The sequence below is a fragment of the Macaca mulatta genome, chromosome 17 (assembly GCF_049350105.2).
Source record: "Macaca mulatta isolate MMU2019108-1 chromosome 17, T2T-MMU8v2.0, whole genome shotgun sequence".
NCBI classification, from domain to species: domain Eukaryota; kingdom Metazoa; phylum Chordata; class Mammalia; order Primates; family Cercopithecidae; genus Macaca; species Macaca mulatta.
The window spans coordinates 11,147,546-11,163,630 of NC_133422.1; the positions used below are offsets into that span (position 1 = coordinate 11,147,546).

General features: G+C 39.2%; 1 protein-coding gene across 4 annotated transcripts in view; it reads left to right on the top strand.

The window, feature by feature from the left end:
* B3GLCT (beta 3-glucosyltransferase) overlaps positions 1–7,831 on the top strand; it is a 119,965-nt gene extending 112,134 nt beyond the window's left edge. For all 4 annotated transcript variants that reach the window (XM_028837566.2, XM_077974165.1, XM_015120830.3 and 1 more), the window contains one exon: positions 5,798–7,831. In XM_028837566.2, the coding sequence (XP_028693399.2) occupies positions 5,798–5,965 (168 nt within the window). In that variant the 3' untranslated portion in view covers positions 5,966–7,831. The remainder of the gene's footprint in view (positions 1–5,797) is intronic.
* Positions 7,832–16,085: the final 8,254 nt, after the last annotated feature.

The following is a 16,085-nucleotide window of genomic DNA, read 5'->3' on the forward strand; positions in this document are numbered from 1 at the left end:
CGTCCTTAACAGGACTGTTACCCTGTTTGATGTAACACTGCATCGTGTACATCATGAAGACGGGAGGCAAAAACATACTGAAAACCAAGTGACGTTTGACTGGGATCCTCACACGTAGGACCAGGGAAAATCTGGGTTTTTGTTTTGTTTTGTTTTGTTTTGAGACAGAGTCTTGCTCTGTCGCCCAGGCTGGAGTGCAGTGGCACAATCTTGGCGCACCACAACCTCCACCTCCTGGGTTCGCACCATTCTCCTGCCTCAGCCTCTCGAATAGCTGGGACTATAGGCACTTGCCACTATGCCCGGCTAATTTTTTGTATTCTTTAGTAGAGATGGGGTTTCACTGTGTTAGCCAGGATGGTCTTGATCTCCTGACATCGTGATCCATCCGCCTCAGCCTCCCAAAGTGCTGGGATGACAGGCGTGAGCCACCACGCCCAGCTTTTTTTGTTTTCTGTTTTTTAGTTAGAAAGATTGGTGGCATTTAAAAATTACTGGATGCTGCCTAGAAATACATAGTACTGACCTAATATTGTCCTACTGGCCACTGAGTCTATGTAATTCTACACCATCCTCAGTTTTTACACTGTCTGTCTTTTTACTGAGATTTTTCTCCTTCACTTGCCATTAAACTGAATGGCTAAAATCTATTAAATTGCAATTGGGTATCTCAATAAGCGTATATTCTTGGGGTTATGGAACAGAAGACATGAGCTTATGTTTACCAGGGACGGGTAGTGCTTATAGCCTCCCCATATTGCAGTTTGGGGGTTGGAGAAGGAAATCCTTCTGCTTTATTTTTAGTATCTTTTACGAACCAAGTCAGTGAATTTTCTGCTAAGAATAATAGCAGATGTTCACAAACTTAAAATAACCATAGATCCATACCCATCTAATATCCTCCTTCAAGAAATTTAAAGTTTTTGAAACTTGAAGTGTGTATGCATATGTATTTTAGGTGCCTTCTCTTATACTGAAAATAGTTTTTATGCTTTATTTACTTATTTTTGTTTATTTATTTTGAGATAGGGTCTTGCTCACTGCAACGTGGCTCACTGCAGCCTTGATCTCCTGGGCTCAAATGATCCTCTTGCCTTAGTCTCCCAAGCATCTGGGACTACAGGCACACACCGCCATGCCTGACTAATTTTTAAATTTTTTTTTTATGGAGATGGGGGTCTTACTATGTCGCCCGGGCTGGTGTCAAACTCCTGGATGCAAGCGATCCTCCCACCTCAACTTCCCAAAGTGCTAGGATTGTAGATGTGAGCCACTGCACCTGGCCCATGCTTTATTTATTTAGTAACCAGTAGCAAACATTATCATAGCAATATAGAAAACTTAGCATGACAGAAATAGTACTATAGAAAACAACTCGAATAAGACTAAGAAAGTGTTTGCATCATCAGGAAAGGCAGAATCCATTTCTGTATCCTTGAGACAATAACAGAGCATAAAAATAGACCTTTAATATAAGGAAATGTATGAGAAACCTCCTTTCTGATGTCAGTTAGAAGATACTTATTTGTTCTTTAGGACTTTGAGAGGTCTTACCCGCTTTAAGCCTGTGTTGTGTTAGGATGACTTAGGAAAGAAAGTGTTATTCTCTGCAGCTCCCTCTCTTGCTCTGTTTCATGGTGTTTCAGTCACACAATAAAAGGGGTAATTAAAACTGTTAGTGTATAAGGGAAATAATTTATCAAGGTTAGTGTGACAGGTCTTAGCTTTTTATAGCAGCCCTTTTCATTTAGGGGAGAATAAATTAGCTAATAAAATGATAAGGAGAGAAGAAAGAAGGAAAATCATCTGTAGGCAAAAGTCCTTTGAAGATAATTTTTTTTAAAAAGGTTGTTGTTTCCCCCACTTCAGAACCCTTGATTTCCCTCATTCACATACATTTTAAACTCTTCTAAAATCATAAAATATGTTTAAAACCCATCCTCCCCAACCGATAAGGCCTGTATCTTCCAATTCTTAAGCCTCTTTTAGAGAGTTTGATAATGATTTGGACATTGCTTTCCATTTATAGTGTTTAAACACTGATCCAAACTGTGTTTGTTCATCTTCACAAAGAAATATGAGGCAAAGAGATAAAATGTAAGAATCCTGATGAGCTAGAGACAGAGTGGGCATTTGGAAGCAGTCTCAAATGCAAAATTGCCTGAGCCATCACATTTCTTCTGTTTTTAGAGAAAGTTATTGTGAATTCACAGATTTAGAAGGGGACTCCAGGGAATACCTAGTATTTCCCTTTGTTGAAAGCACAGCACCTAGAGCATGTGGTTTTCTGTTCTTCCAAAATTATGTGCCACTAATGGACATGGCAGTGTGCAATGGTTGGTGGTTGCTCAACTCCGGAAATTTCCCAAAAAGTTTTAGACCACCATTATGGTGGGTGAACTGTATGGTATGGAAATCATTTTTTTAACACAGTTATAAAAATGCATTTGTCTAAGGAAATGTGATTTTAGTCTCCATTTGTTGCCCTGTTTAGTGTGCTCCAGTATTTACAGATGAAAAGTTCTAATTTTGCCCAATGTAGGAGGTCTTTCCTTTTTCTTTTTTTCAAGATGAAGTCTTGCTCTGTTGCCCAGGCTGGAGTGCAGTGGCATGATCTCAGCTCACTGCAACCTGTGTTTCCTGGGTTCAAGCGATTCTCCTGCCTCAGCCTCCCGAGTAGCTGGGACTACAGGTGTGTGCCACCTCACCCGGCTAATTTTTTGTATTTTTAGTAGAGACGGGGTTTCACGTGTTAGCCAGGATGGTCTCAATCTCCTGACCTTGTGATCCATCTTCCTCGGCCTCCCAAAGTGCTGGGATTACAGGCTTGAGCCACCACGCCCGTCCGGCTGTAGGTCTTTCTTATGCAGTTTCAGCCCCTCTCTCTTCCTGTATGCAGATGCCTACCACACTCTGTTCCTCAAGTTCTTCCCCACCCCTCACCCTCCTGGTTTGGGATTTCCTCTTGGCATTTTGGGCAGAGAGATATGATTATTAGAGGCTGCATAGACTTCTTGGTATTAAAGATACCATTTTGGATGTATTTCACTTTTCTAGTTTTGTCTAATGCTTTTCCATGACCTCGTTTGTCAAAAATGACCAGCAAATTGTAATGTTTAATAAGTCAGCTCTTTTAATGCATGCATAGGCTCCCTGAGATGCAGTGAATCACTTCTAGAATCTGCATTAATCGAGGGAAAAAATGTTACGGTTTATTTTTTTTTTCCTGTTAGATGCATTTCTGTCTTCAACAGTTCATTTTTAAAGGTGAAAAACAAGCAAGGATTTGTTTCCATTGCTTTTACAGTGGCCCTTCCTTAACCACAGGGGGTACGTTCCAAGACTCCCCCTCCCCCCGCCCCCCAGTGGATGTTTGAAACCTTGGATATACTGAATCCTACGTATACTTTGTTTTTTCTTATACTTTACATACCTATGATCAAGTTTACTTTAGAAAGTAGGCAGAGTAAGAGATGAACAGTAATAAAATAGAGCAATTATAACTGTATGCTGGCATCACTACTGTTGCTTTAGGCTATTCTTAAATAAGGGTTCCTTGAACACAAGCACTGTGATACTGCAGCAGTGGACTGGATAATGAGGCGGCTTCTAGCAACTCAGGGGCGGGGAGTGTAGACAGCATGAAGATGCTGGACAAAGGGAAGATTCTTGTCCAGTGCGGGATGGAGTGGGACACCCCACATTTCATCCTGATACTCAGAAGGGCCCGCAACTTAAAACTTAGGAATTGTCTATTTCTGGAATTTTCCATTTAACATTTTCAGACTAAAATTGACTGTGGGACACTGACACTTCAGAAAGTGAAACCATGGATAAGGGGGATCTACTCTTTCTTCTGGGATCATTGTGGAATTATCTTCTAAGGGAATTGAGAGAGTATTTGTCCTTGGTTTTCTTCCTTGCCAGTAAACTCTCTCAGAGGGCCTTGCAAAGAAACATCATATAATAAATGAATTCCTTCACCTAATATTCAAACCTTTCCCAACTCTATTAGACTATATTCCAGTGTGTATTTTTTGTCTGTCTCACTGTTTCTTCCTTTTAAAATTCCTCTTAGATTTTTATCTCCATGAGCAGTTACAATTTCTTAAAAATAGCAGTTGTGAAAGTTCTCCCCTTAGATTCTTTTGACCTTTTCTCCGCAGATATTATTGTTGGAACACTCGTCTGAATAGTGTATTTGTGCTGGTGGAGGTAGGTTAGGCCAGGGGCTGCTGAGTGTGCCCAGCCGGTGGTGAGACGGCTTGAGCAGAGGCAGCCCGTGCCCTGGCAGAGCACTGGCCCTGGGCTTAGCACCTCTCTCTGGTCTCTAGTCCAGTGTTTGCTAGTCATGTTACTTCTGGGAGCTCCGGTTTCCTCAGTGGTAAACTGGAAGTGAACCATAATATTCTGTCCATTTTACAAGGTTGTTTCTAGGATTAAATGAGATAAAATTTAACAAAGGTATTCTGTAAACCATTTAAGGGAGTTTATTCATATCAAAGATTTAGGCAGACTGTAATAAAATAGTAGCCTACAAAAGGCTTGTTTTTAAGATGCATCACATCTGGTTTTGATAGTCAAGACAATTGTAGTATCGATGACCTAATGAGTTACTTTATAAAACAGATGGCCCATATAAATTAATAAACAAATTTAAGATGGTTACTGGCCGGGCAAAGTGGCTCACGCCTGCAATCTCAGCACTTTGTGAGGCCAAGGCAGGTGGATCATCTGAGGTCAGGAGTTCGAGACCAGGCTGGCCAACTTGGTGAAACCCCGTCTCTACTAAATACAAAAAATTAGCCAGGCATGGTGGTGCATGCCTGTAATCCCAGCTACTCAGGAGGCTGAGGCAGGAGAATCAGTTGAACCCAGGAGGCAGAGGTTGCAGTAAACTGAGATTGCCCCATTGCACTCCAGCCTGGGCGGCAGAGTGAAACTCCATCTCAAAAAAAAAAAAAAAAAAAAAGGTGATTCCCAGATTCCCAAGAGAAACTGGATACTTTGCTTAGAGAAAACAACATAGTATCTGATTTCAGTTTCTTTCTAACCCTATAGGTTACTTCTTCAATCTTATTCTAACCTGTATCTAGTTCTGCTTAAGTTTTATTTTCTAACCTCTAAAAAATGTTGCAATGTAGATAATATAAAAACTTTTTAGGTCCTTTCGCAGACAATTTTGGGTTACTTGCAATTCTCATTTACACCTCATTTACACCTCTGGAACTAGACTAGATATTTGGGCAGGAAGAGAGTATGAGTTACGTTATCCTTCTCCCCCAGTGAGCTCCTTTTCTTTCTTCGAATGATGTCACCTAATTACACATTAGAGCAGTAGACAGGCCAAGGGAAATCTGAGAAATCTTTGCCCTGGCCCCCCACAACCCACTTCTGGCCCCCCACAACCCACATATGGCCAGAGTTTCCTTAGAAGTACCTGGAATGTAACAGTTTTTCTGTCTTTGTGCAGAAGTGATAATAGTAACTTAAATGGCTTACCAAAGAAAGCTTTTTGTATTTATTACCATGGTTCAGGAATCTCCCAGAGGCAAGACTGTGGAACATAGAAGCAAAAAGCAGTGCATTTGGGGTATTAAGGTAATTGGAGACACAAAAGCAAAGAACCTGGAGTTAGAAGAAAGAGATCAGAAAATAGTTTCCTTTTTGCTTTTAGATTCCCATAGCCAATATTAAGTAGTGAAGTAAAGCAATCCACTTTATCAACTCAAATGCTCTTCTGCAGCAAAATTATTTTCAATCAACGAGGAAGCCTAACTCTCTGTTTTTCCTGCAGGCTCGGCCGGTGGATTACCCTAAGGACTACCTTTCTCATCAAGTTCCCATATCGTTCCACAAACACTGGAACATCGATCCAGTGAAGGTGTATTTCACATGGTTGGCACCCACTGAGGAAGCCAAAGCCAGGCAGGACACACAGAAAGGTTTTCGAGAGGAGTTATAAAGCAGGGTGACCTGTGAGCATAGCCTGCGCAGGGAATGAACTGGAGACTGGCCTCATCCCACTGTGCTGTGCTCACAACGCTTGTGTCTGCCACATGGCATTGGACGCTTCCTGACTTTAGGGGGAGATTTTATGTATGGTATTTTTTGACAGAGGAAGAAAAGGGGTCATAGGAGAAACATTTTTTTTTTTTCTGGGAAAAATCACTTGCTTTTGACTTATGCAGTTGTTTTAACACTTAGTGATGACTGTTTATTCTACAAGCTGTGATACAGCCGTTTTTATTATTGTCACAGGAAAATAAATGGTACCAGAAGTCCCTTTCCTGTTCTGTCTCTTCATTATAATGGAAGTTTCAGTTGGGCATGAGCCTGGAGAGATGTGACTGTCTACAGTTCTATTTGTATATATAAAAAGAAGAGTGAAAGTCTTTTGACATGGATGTTACCAATGGTATGAACTTTTAAACCATATTATTGATGATGCAAATTATTTCCTGGGAACTCAGTCGGAATAATACTGTGTTAAGGAATAATACTGTACATAAAACATCATGAAACTCTAGATATGAAATCCCCTGAAGTCTGTAATCATGGTGGTTATGTTTTATCTCTTCTTTTGCTGTTTGTGCCTCATAGAGAGAATGAGGTCTTCTAGTAGAGCTTCGTATTGCTTTATAGAAGTTCATCTGTGTTCTATTTCTCCCTGAAGCCCTATCTTTATGGCCTACTTGTAACAAGAAAGTGTAGTAGATGCTGCCAGAAAATAGTGTCCTCAATATTTTAAAACAATGTTGATGTGTTTTGTTCAAGTCAGCAAGCTCTATGTGAGTCTCAGGAAGTGAATTAAATTTGGACCTTATGTTTTACTCTTTTTTTTAATGTTACTTAATGACTCTCTCCTGACTCAGAAGAGAAACCCCTTGTGGAAGGACAACATGGTAATCAGGCAATTTCTCTGGGTCCCCAAAGAATGACATTTGAACACAGTATTTTGAAACAGCTCTAGTTTTCAAATTATATCTTTAATATATAGTAACTTAACATATTCAGTATTAATGTATAAAGAGCACTCTGTTTAATTATATAATTCAGTTTTTGTAAAGGTATTTGCGTAAAATTTGATTTCATATGTCTTAAACTGATTTTGGTATAGTAAATTACTTATTCTTTTTAATAAAAACTGTTATTCATTAACTTTGCTTATAATGCTTTTTATAGCCAAGCACAGAATTTAAAGCCATACCACCAAAAGTACCTGTGTGTGTGTTCATATGTTTTTCTTGTAGTATAGATTTGACTCATTCCCAAAATGATGCAATAGTATTAGTATTTACCATTTTTCCAAATTAGCAACTACCAGAACTTGTGTGTGTTGCAGTGATAACACAATGCATTGGATTCAGTTTTGTGAAAATGGATTTTGTGGCCATCCAAGGGATGTATCAGGGATGATCAGCTGAGGAGAGGCTCCAGAAGGATTTCTAGATCGTATCAAGCCTCTACTGATGGCCTTAGCTTTGTTGTCATTGTAACTGAGATTGTTGTCATTGCCACCATGGTAGTCACCTTCACGTCATCTATAATAATACTCCTGGAGAGCCCTGGCTGCCTACACCAGTGGAGAAGAGTCTCCAGTTCTGCTCCGGCCTACTAACTGTTACCAGTGAGAGAACAACATGTTCATTTGACAGGACTGAAGCTGGCATCTGTACATGAAGATCTGTGTCAAGCTTTCTTCTTTGGTCTGATCAGTGCCTTCTACTGACACCGGCGCACCTCCTCTGGTACTTTTAAGTGTTTTGTTAATTATGTTTACTTTTTGGAACCGTGTAAGCCTAACCACGAATAAAAGATCTTTGCTTAAGTTTTTTATTTCTCAAATATTGTGTTCATTAGTCTAGACTGGGAATGGGAAGGGGAGATGGGGAAAAGGAATGAATGAAATCAGAGAAAAAAGTCAGCAGCCCAGTAAATACAGTTTAAAGAGAGAATAATCACTTCAGAGCTACCCTTTTAAGAGAAAACCATCAGAAATTGACAATGTTTATATAAAGTTTATAAAGCCATTATGTTTTATTATATAACAAATCAGAGATGTTATTTTAGAATCGACTCTCATCTAAAGAACTCAATTTTGAGTCTGACATTTCCAGGAGCAGATATTGTCTTATTCACATTTCCTTTGCTTTGAAATAGGGCTTTCCTTCCAAATGGCTGTTTTTAGGATAGGGATGTTAATATCAGGGATTTGTGTGTGGAATAACTGGAATGTCATTTTTGCTTTTAAGCCATTCCTGATGATATAGCCAAAGCGGGTTGTCTGATTATGTAGGATTTTTACATCTTGCAGCTAAATCAGAAATCCAGACATGAAAATAACCTTTCTAGGACGTCTGGGAGCAGAAAACAATAATAGCATGCTAAATTAAAAGTGATGCTATGTGTGGGTATGTAAATATCAGTGCTCTCTGCATTTCTGGGTTTATTGAAGACCTCTTGTGCTTCCACATCTCTATATATTGTTATGTATATTTCCTCAAAAATTAATATAATTGACATCTTCAAGAATGTTTCTATTGTCTTCCATTCATAATCAGAGATGTAATTTCTATAGACTAAATTATGTAATTAAAAGTTGAACACTTTCTTACAAAGAAAACTCTAGGCCCAGATGGTTTCATCGGTGATTTTCTCCAGGCATCTAAAGATGCAATACTGTGTTTGTGGAACATAAACTCTTTCAGAGCATAATGAAAAAGGAAACATTTCCCAACTGAATTTATGAGACCCAGATTTCTCTGACACCAAAACTTGACAAAAGAAAATCACAGACTAACACCTTTCATGAACATGAAAGACAGTGATCCTAAACAAAATTACCAGCAATATGTAAAAAGAGGTTACATAAAACGGATAGTGACTCATGACCAAATGGGTTTATTCCGGGGATGCAAGGCTGCTGTAACATTCAAAAGTCAAGTAATTGACCACATTAATAGAATAAAGGAGAAAAATGTATAACCATTTTAATAGCTGCACAAAACAGGAGGAAAAGTATTTGACAGAATTCAGCAGCCAACCTTGTAATTTTCAGAAACTGGGTAAATTCCTCAATATAATAAAGAGTGTCTACAAAAAAAGTGTCATAATACCTAATGCTTTCATATTGAATTATTTCTCCCCCTAAATTTGGAGGAAAGATTAGAATGTTCACCATCACTACTTCTGTTCAACATCGTTTAGGAGATCCCAGTCAGAGGAAAGAAAAGAAAATTATATAAAGAGTAAAGAGAAGTAAAAAGATATTTACAGATGACCTGATTGCATACACACAGAATTCAAAGTATCTTATAATGAATTTAGTAAGATCGCTAGATACAAGACTGATATAAAAAATAATTGTATATTTACATACTAGCAACAAACAATTAGAAAATAAAATTAGGAAAACAATGTTATTTACAATGGTATAAGAAATATTAAATACTAGGGAAGTAGATCTTAAATGTTACCACCACCAAAAAAAAAAAAACGTGCAGGAATGGATGGATATGCTAATTGGCTTGATTGTGGCAATCATTTTACAATGTATACATATATGCAATCATGTACACTAAGTATACACACTTTTTATATGTCAAGTAAAAACCTCAGTAAAGCTGGAAAGCATTAGCAAATATCTAGAAGTAAATAGTTGCAAGATCTCTATGCTGAAAACCAGAAAATCTTGAGCGATATTAAAAAAGAACTAAGTAAGGTTTATCATTTTATGTACTGAAATAATATTGTTATGACAATTATCTCAAATTGATGTATAGATTTATTTCCAGTAAAAATCTCAGACTTTTTTGTGTGTAAAAATTGACAAATTGGTTCAAAATATAGAAGGAAATGCAGAGGACCTAGAATAGCCAATTATGATGACAAAATTCGAAGATTTACAAGAACAGATTTCAAGACCTACCAAAAAACTACAGAAGTGTTTTACTGGCATGACGATTGAAGTTAGATAAATTGAACAGAATCCATACATATATGATTACTTAATGTACGACAAAGTTGCGATTCATGAGGGAAATGAACTTTTCAGTAAATGTAGAGAAATTAGATATATGGAACAATATAAAGCAACTAACTCGGATTATAGACATTATATTCCAAAATTAAGCTATAAAGCATCTAAGAACAGTACTTTTCAACTGGGGGCCTTTTAGCCCTGGGAGACATTTAGCAAGATTTTTGATTGTCACAACTGGAAGGAAGTGCCACTGGCATCTGATGGGTAGGCCAGAGCTGCTGTTAAACACCCTACAATGCACAGAAGAATAATTAGCAAGGAATTATCTAGCCTCAAATGTATTGCCAAGGTTGAGAAACACTAGTCTAGAGGAAAACCAGACTAAAATATCTTCACGATCTTAGGTAAACGATGAATTATTAAACAGGTAATAAAAAACCACTATCTAGGGCCAGTGTGGTGGCTCACATCTGCAGTCTCAACATTTTGGAAGGCTGAGGCAGGAGAATTGCTTGAGGGTAGGAGTTCGAGACCAGCTTAGGCAATGTAATGAGACCCTGACTCTACAAACCAACAACAACAACAAAACACTACAAAATTAAAAAGTGGATTTTTTTTTCTATCAAAGAAAAGGAAAAGGCAAATTACAGACTGGAGAAGATATGTATGACATATCTGACAAGGACTCTGTGGCAGACAACTCTAAATTAGTCCCCATGACCCCTGACTCCTGGTATTCATACCCTTGTGTAATCCTCTCCTCTTGAGTTTTCATGGGCCTGTGTGACTTGATTCTAACCAATAGGATGTGGCAAAAGTGGTGGGATGTATGTCACTATGTGTATGTGACTCTATTCCATAAGCCTGTAATATTCATCTCATGAGGAGATACTCTTCCTTGTTGGCTTTGAGGAAACAAGCAGTCACGTTGGGAAAGCCCACATGGCGAGAAACTAAGGGCAACCTGTAGGCAACAGGCAGCAAGAAGCAGACTGGAAGGTGGATATACCACAAGGGACTGAATGCTGCCACCACATGAGTTTGAAAGAAGATCCTTCCTCATTTGAGCAAAAGATGAGACCACAGCCCTGGCCAACGTAACTGTTGCAGCTATGTGAGAGATCCTAAAGCAGAGGACCCAGCTAAGCCATGCTGAGACTCTTGACCCACAGAAACTGTCAAATAACAAATGTATGTTTATTTGCATCTCTAAGTTTATGGTAATATTGCTATGCAGCAGTAGATAATACAGGTTCATAGCCAATATAACTCCTACAAATCCAAGAACACAACGCAGTCAAAAATGTCCAAAAGACTTGAACAAGCACCTCACAAGAGACGAAATACAAATGGCCAATACATGTATTTTGAGTGTTCAATATCGTTAATGAGATCACACATAAACCCACCGTGAGACATGCTATGTGGTTACAACAATGGCAAAACTAAAGAGACCTGATACTTTTGAGTGTTGACAACAATGTGAAGCATCTATTGAATTCTTATGAAGTATTGCTTAAGAGTACTAAATGAATAGCCATACTGCAAAATTATTCAGCATTTTCTACTAAAGCAAACCAAACATCTATGCCAGGGTTCAGCCAACTGCTGCCCATGGGCTAAATCCAGGCCACCACCTGCTTTTGTCAACAAAATTGTATTACACAGGCATGCCCATTTGTTTACATATTGTCTATGGCAGAGTTGACTCATTACAATGGACAGTGTATGGCTTGCACAGTCGATATATTTCCTATCTGCTTTTTACCGAAAAAGTTTGCTGACCTCTGGTGTACACTATGTCTCAGTAATTCCTCTCCTGAGTGCACAGTTCCACAAAATGAAATGTTCAGAGTTCATAGTTGCTTCATTATAACAGCTCCAAATTGAAAAAAAAAAGTCTACCAAGAAGAGATGGACAAATTATGATATATGCATACAATGATGGATAATTACTTCACAGCAATTAAAATGAGAAAACTATTGGTAGACATTACAATGTGAATGATTCTCACAGGTATATTGAACAAAAGGAGGCAGACACAAAAGAAAGCATATGATTCCCTTTACAAGAAATTCAAGAATGGGTAGAAATAGTTGATAGAAGTTAAAAAAATGGAAACTCCTGGTGGTGGGGTATAGAAAAAAAAAAAGGCTGCCTAAGGGGTGTTCACTGTCAAGTCTTAGTGGAGCCTTTGCTGGCAGTGGATGGCAAAAAACTACAATTCTCCAAAAGGATTTGGTGTGTTGGCTACTTCATATGGGGCTAAATACACATTTATGTGTTCTGGACGCTAGAGGAGGCAGGGGTAGGATTGCCATTCTATTGTGAAAGTTCAGAAATCTTATTCAGCATTCTTATGCAATTGGGAGACAACACTACCTGTAGAAGAACATGAGGGGTGGCAATTAGAATCAAATAACAGTAGGGGTTTTGGGGTCAGACTGAGCAGTTGCTGTGGCAGCACCTCACAGACTAGGGGATGTGGGGGCCAGAGCTGGGTGTGGACTTGGGCCCCCACATTTGCCCGCGTGCCCTCCAAGTCGAATGGGGTGAGGTGCCCTTGTGGATGTGGGCAAGGCTGCTCTGAACTGCCCTGGCAGGACTGTGGAGGTTGGAAGACTTTGTTTTCTGAGGAAAAAACACAGGTGAAAACATGATGTGAAGATAGAAACGTCCATAAGAAAGCAAAGCCTGGTGGAAGTGGTGCTTCAGGCTGGGTCCCAGTGGCAGCATTCTTAATGAATATCGGGATGTTGGGGGTTATGAGGTGAATCCATGCCCTGGCAGCCTTTCCGCATTTGACAGGAGAGCTGCTTCTTGAAGCAATGAATCAGGTGATGGGTGAGTGGCCATGGGAGGTAACCCCAACGAGGTTGCAAGAGATTAAAGAAAAAGTAATTGATGAAGGTAAAGAAATGGAAGCTCACTCCCATTCAACATAGCATTGGAAGTTCTGGCCAGGGCAATCAGGTAAGAGAAAGAAAGAAAGTGTATTCAAATAGGAAGAGAGAAAACCAAACTGTCTCTTTTTGCAGATGACATGATCCTATATCTATTGCAGATGACGATCCTATATCTAGAAAACCACATCGTCAGCCCAAAAGCTTCTTAAGCTGATAAGCAACGTCAGTAAAGTCTCAGGATACAAAATCAATGTGCAAAATTCATAAGCATTCCTATACACCAACAATAGACAAGCAGAGAGTCAAATCATAAATGAACTCCCATTCATAATTGCTACAAAGAGAATAAAATTCCTAGGAATACAGCTAACAAGGGAAGTGAAGGACCTCTTCAAGGAGAACTACAAACCACTCACTGCTCAAGGAAATCAGAGAGGACACAAACAAATGGAAAAACATGCCATGCTCATGGATAGAAATAATCAATATCATGAAAATGGCCATATTACCAAAAGTAATTTATTTAGATTCAGTGCTATTCCCATTAAATTACCACTGACATTCTTCATAGAATTAGAAAAACTACTTTAAAATTCAAATGGAATCAAAACAAAGAGCCCATATGGCCAAGACAATCCTAAGCAAAAAGAACAGAGCTGGAGACATCAGATTACCTGACTTCAAACTATTCTACAAGGCTACAGTAACCAAAACAGTGTGGTACTGTACAAAAACAGACACAGACCAATGAAACAGAATAGAGAACTCAGAAATAAGATGGCATATCTACAACTATCTGATCTTTGACAAACCTGACAAAAACAAGCAATGGGGAAAGGATTCCGTACTTAATAAATGGTGCTGGAGAACTGGCTAGCTACATGCAGAAAATTGAAACTGGACCCCTTTTTTACATGAAACTGGACCTCTTCCTTACACCACATACAAAACTTAACTCAGGATGGAGTAAAGACTTACATGTAAAACCCAAAACTATAAAAACCCTAGAAGAAAATCTAGGCAATACCATTCAGGACATAGGCATGGGCAAAGATTTTATGATGAAAAAGTGGAAAGTGACTGCAACAGAAGCAAAACTTGACAATTGAATCTACTTAAACTAAAGAAAGAGCTTCTGAACAGCAAAAGTATCACCACAGTGAACAGACAACCTACAAAATGGGAGAAAATTTTTGCAATCTATCCATCTGATATAGGTCTCATATCCAGTCTTCAAGGAACTTAAATACATTTACAAGAAAAAAAAAACATTAAAAAGTGGGCAAAGGACATGAACAGACACTTCTCAAAAGAAGCTATACATGCTGCCAACAAACAGGGAAGGGAACAACACACACAGGCCTGTCAGAGGTGGATGGTGGAGGGAGGGATAGCATCAGAAAACATAGCTAATGCGTGTTGGGCTTAATATCTAATTGATGGGTTCATAGGTGTGGTAAACCATCATGGCACATCTTTGCCTATGTAACAAACCTGCACCTCCTGCACGTGTATCTTGGAACTTAAAATGTTCGGTAGAACTTAACAGTGTTGGGGGAAAAAGAAGTTGAAGCTGACAGAAATGTTCACACTCCCAGTCTTGTCCTAAAAAAGATTTGAAAAGGGAATTCACTGAAGTCTTTGCAAAGGAAATTGTTTGAATCTCCGTGATCCATGCTTCCATAGAGTTTGAGTTCTAGGAACCTTTCTCTGACCTTCTTTTTGAGAAACCAAAGCCACCACCCAATCGAGAGAGTCTAGTGAATCTGTTTCTGCCATAACCTCAGCAAAGAGGGATGCCTTCATAATGGTTTGGAGAGAATTGACTGCACATAAGAGATGGAACTCAAGAAACTAGTTTCCAAACTAAAAGCATCAGATTTTAGAAGGCCATGAGCCTATAAGCATGAAATACAGACTGAAATATAAATATAAATACAGACAGAAATATAAAATGGGTGTGATAATAGCTCTGCCTGTGATTTGAGCTGGGAATTTTATTCTGGGCAGTCCATTTTTTGAATTATACTTCTTGCCAAGGCTGCTTGTCTCGAAAAGGAGTATAGGGAGCTTATTAAAGGAGTGTCAGATTATAGCCTTCACAATGGCCAGTAAGGAAGCTGTAAGTAAGGATGACTTAAACCACTTGTTACACTGTCTAAACCATGAAGACTTGTGAAGAATATTTTCTTTAAGGTGAAAGAGAAGCCCTAGGAAAGAGAGCTTCTCCTACTCTAATGGTACCCTGGTAACTGGGTCACAGCTTAGTCTATAGTCAGGAGCTCTGTTTCCAGTAGAGACCATTAATGTGATTGATGAGAAGGCAGGAAGACATCAGGAGCTTCACGCTACTCTTAAGAAATTTGATAGAGGCCCAGGAGCTTGCATATTAGTTGTCAATTAAACATAGGTTTGCTGATTAAATGCCCACGAGAATCATGGCTTTACCTCTTTCCTCTGAAATTGAAAGTACAAAGAAAGATTTTTTTTTTTGCTCCAATAGTACAAAGGTCTATTTATCATATGCTAGTGTTGCCTTCTTGGTTTCCCTTGAATAATTGACAAGCCTGGCTATTCAGGATGTTCTCAACTTAATGTTGAGTGATGGCTACAAAGATTGGGAGGTGGCTCACGTACAGGCTGACGATGAGAGGGCAACCCAGTTAATCCTGAGGAAGTGCTGCATCAGCAAAATGCAACATTAAAAACTTCTGTAGTTAACAAAAAATTACATCTCTTAGCAACCTAACTTTTTTAAGGTTAATTCCAAAAATGATGAATAAATTCTTAATTTAGAACATCTTTGAAAGATTCTCCCCGCAGCCCGAAAGCTTGAAGGGATAAGTAACTCCTCCCTCCTCAGGTCAGTCCCATGGCATAAGGCCACTTGTGTCAGCAGCGTACACCAGCAAGATAGCAGAAGCAGGAATGGAGCCGGCCAGAAGACACCCACCCTGGCTAGAAGACACTTAGCCCTGAAGAAGAGGCCATCCAGGTACTACGTAGCAGTCACGTCAGACTAGGACACTTCCTGTTTACAGAGGACTATAAAACCCCTATCCCATCCTCACCTGGGGCTGACACCATGTTAGGCCTCAGCCCGCCAGCACCCAGGTGCTCATTAAAATAGCATGTTGCTCCACCCAACCTCATGTTGTCTGTTGGCGTGCACTCGGGCTTCGAACAGATTCAA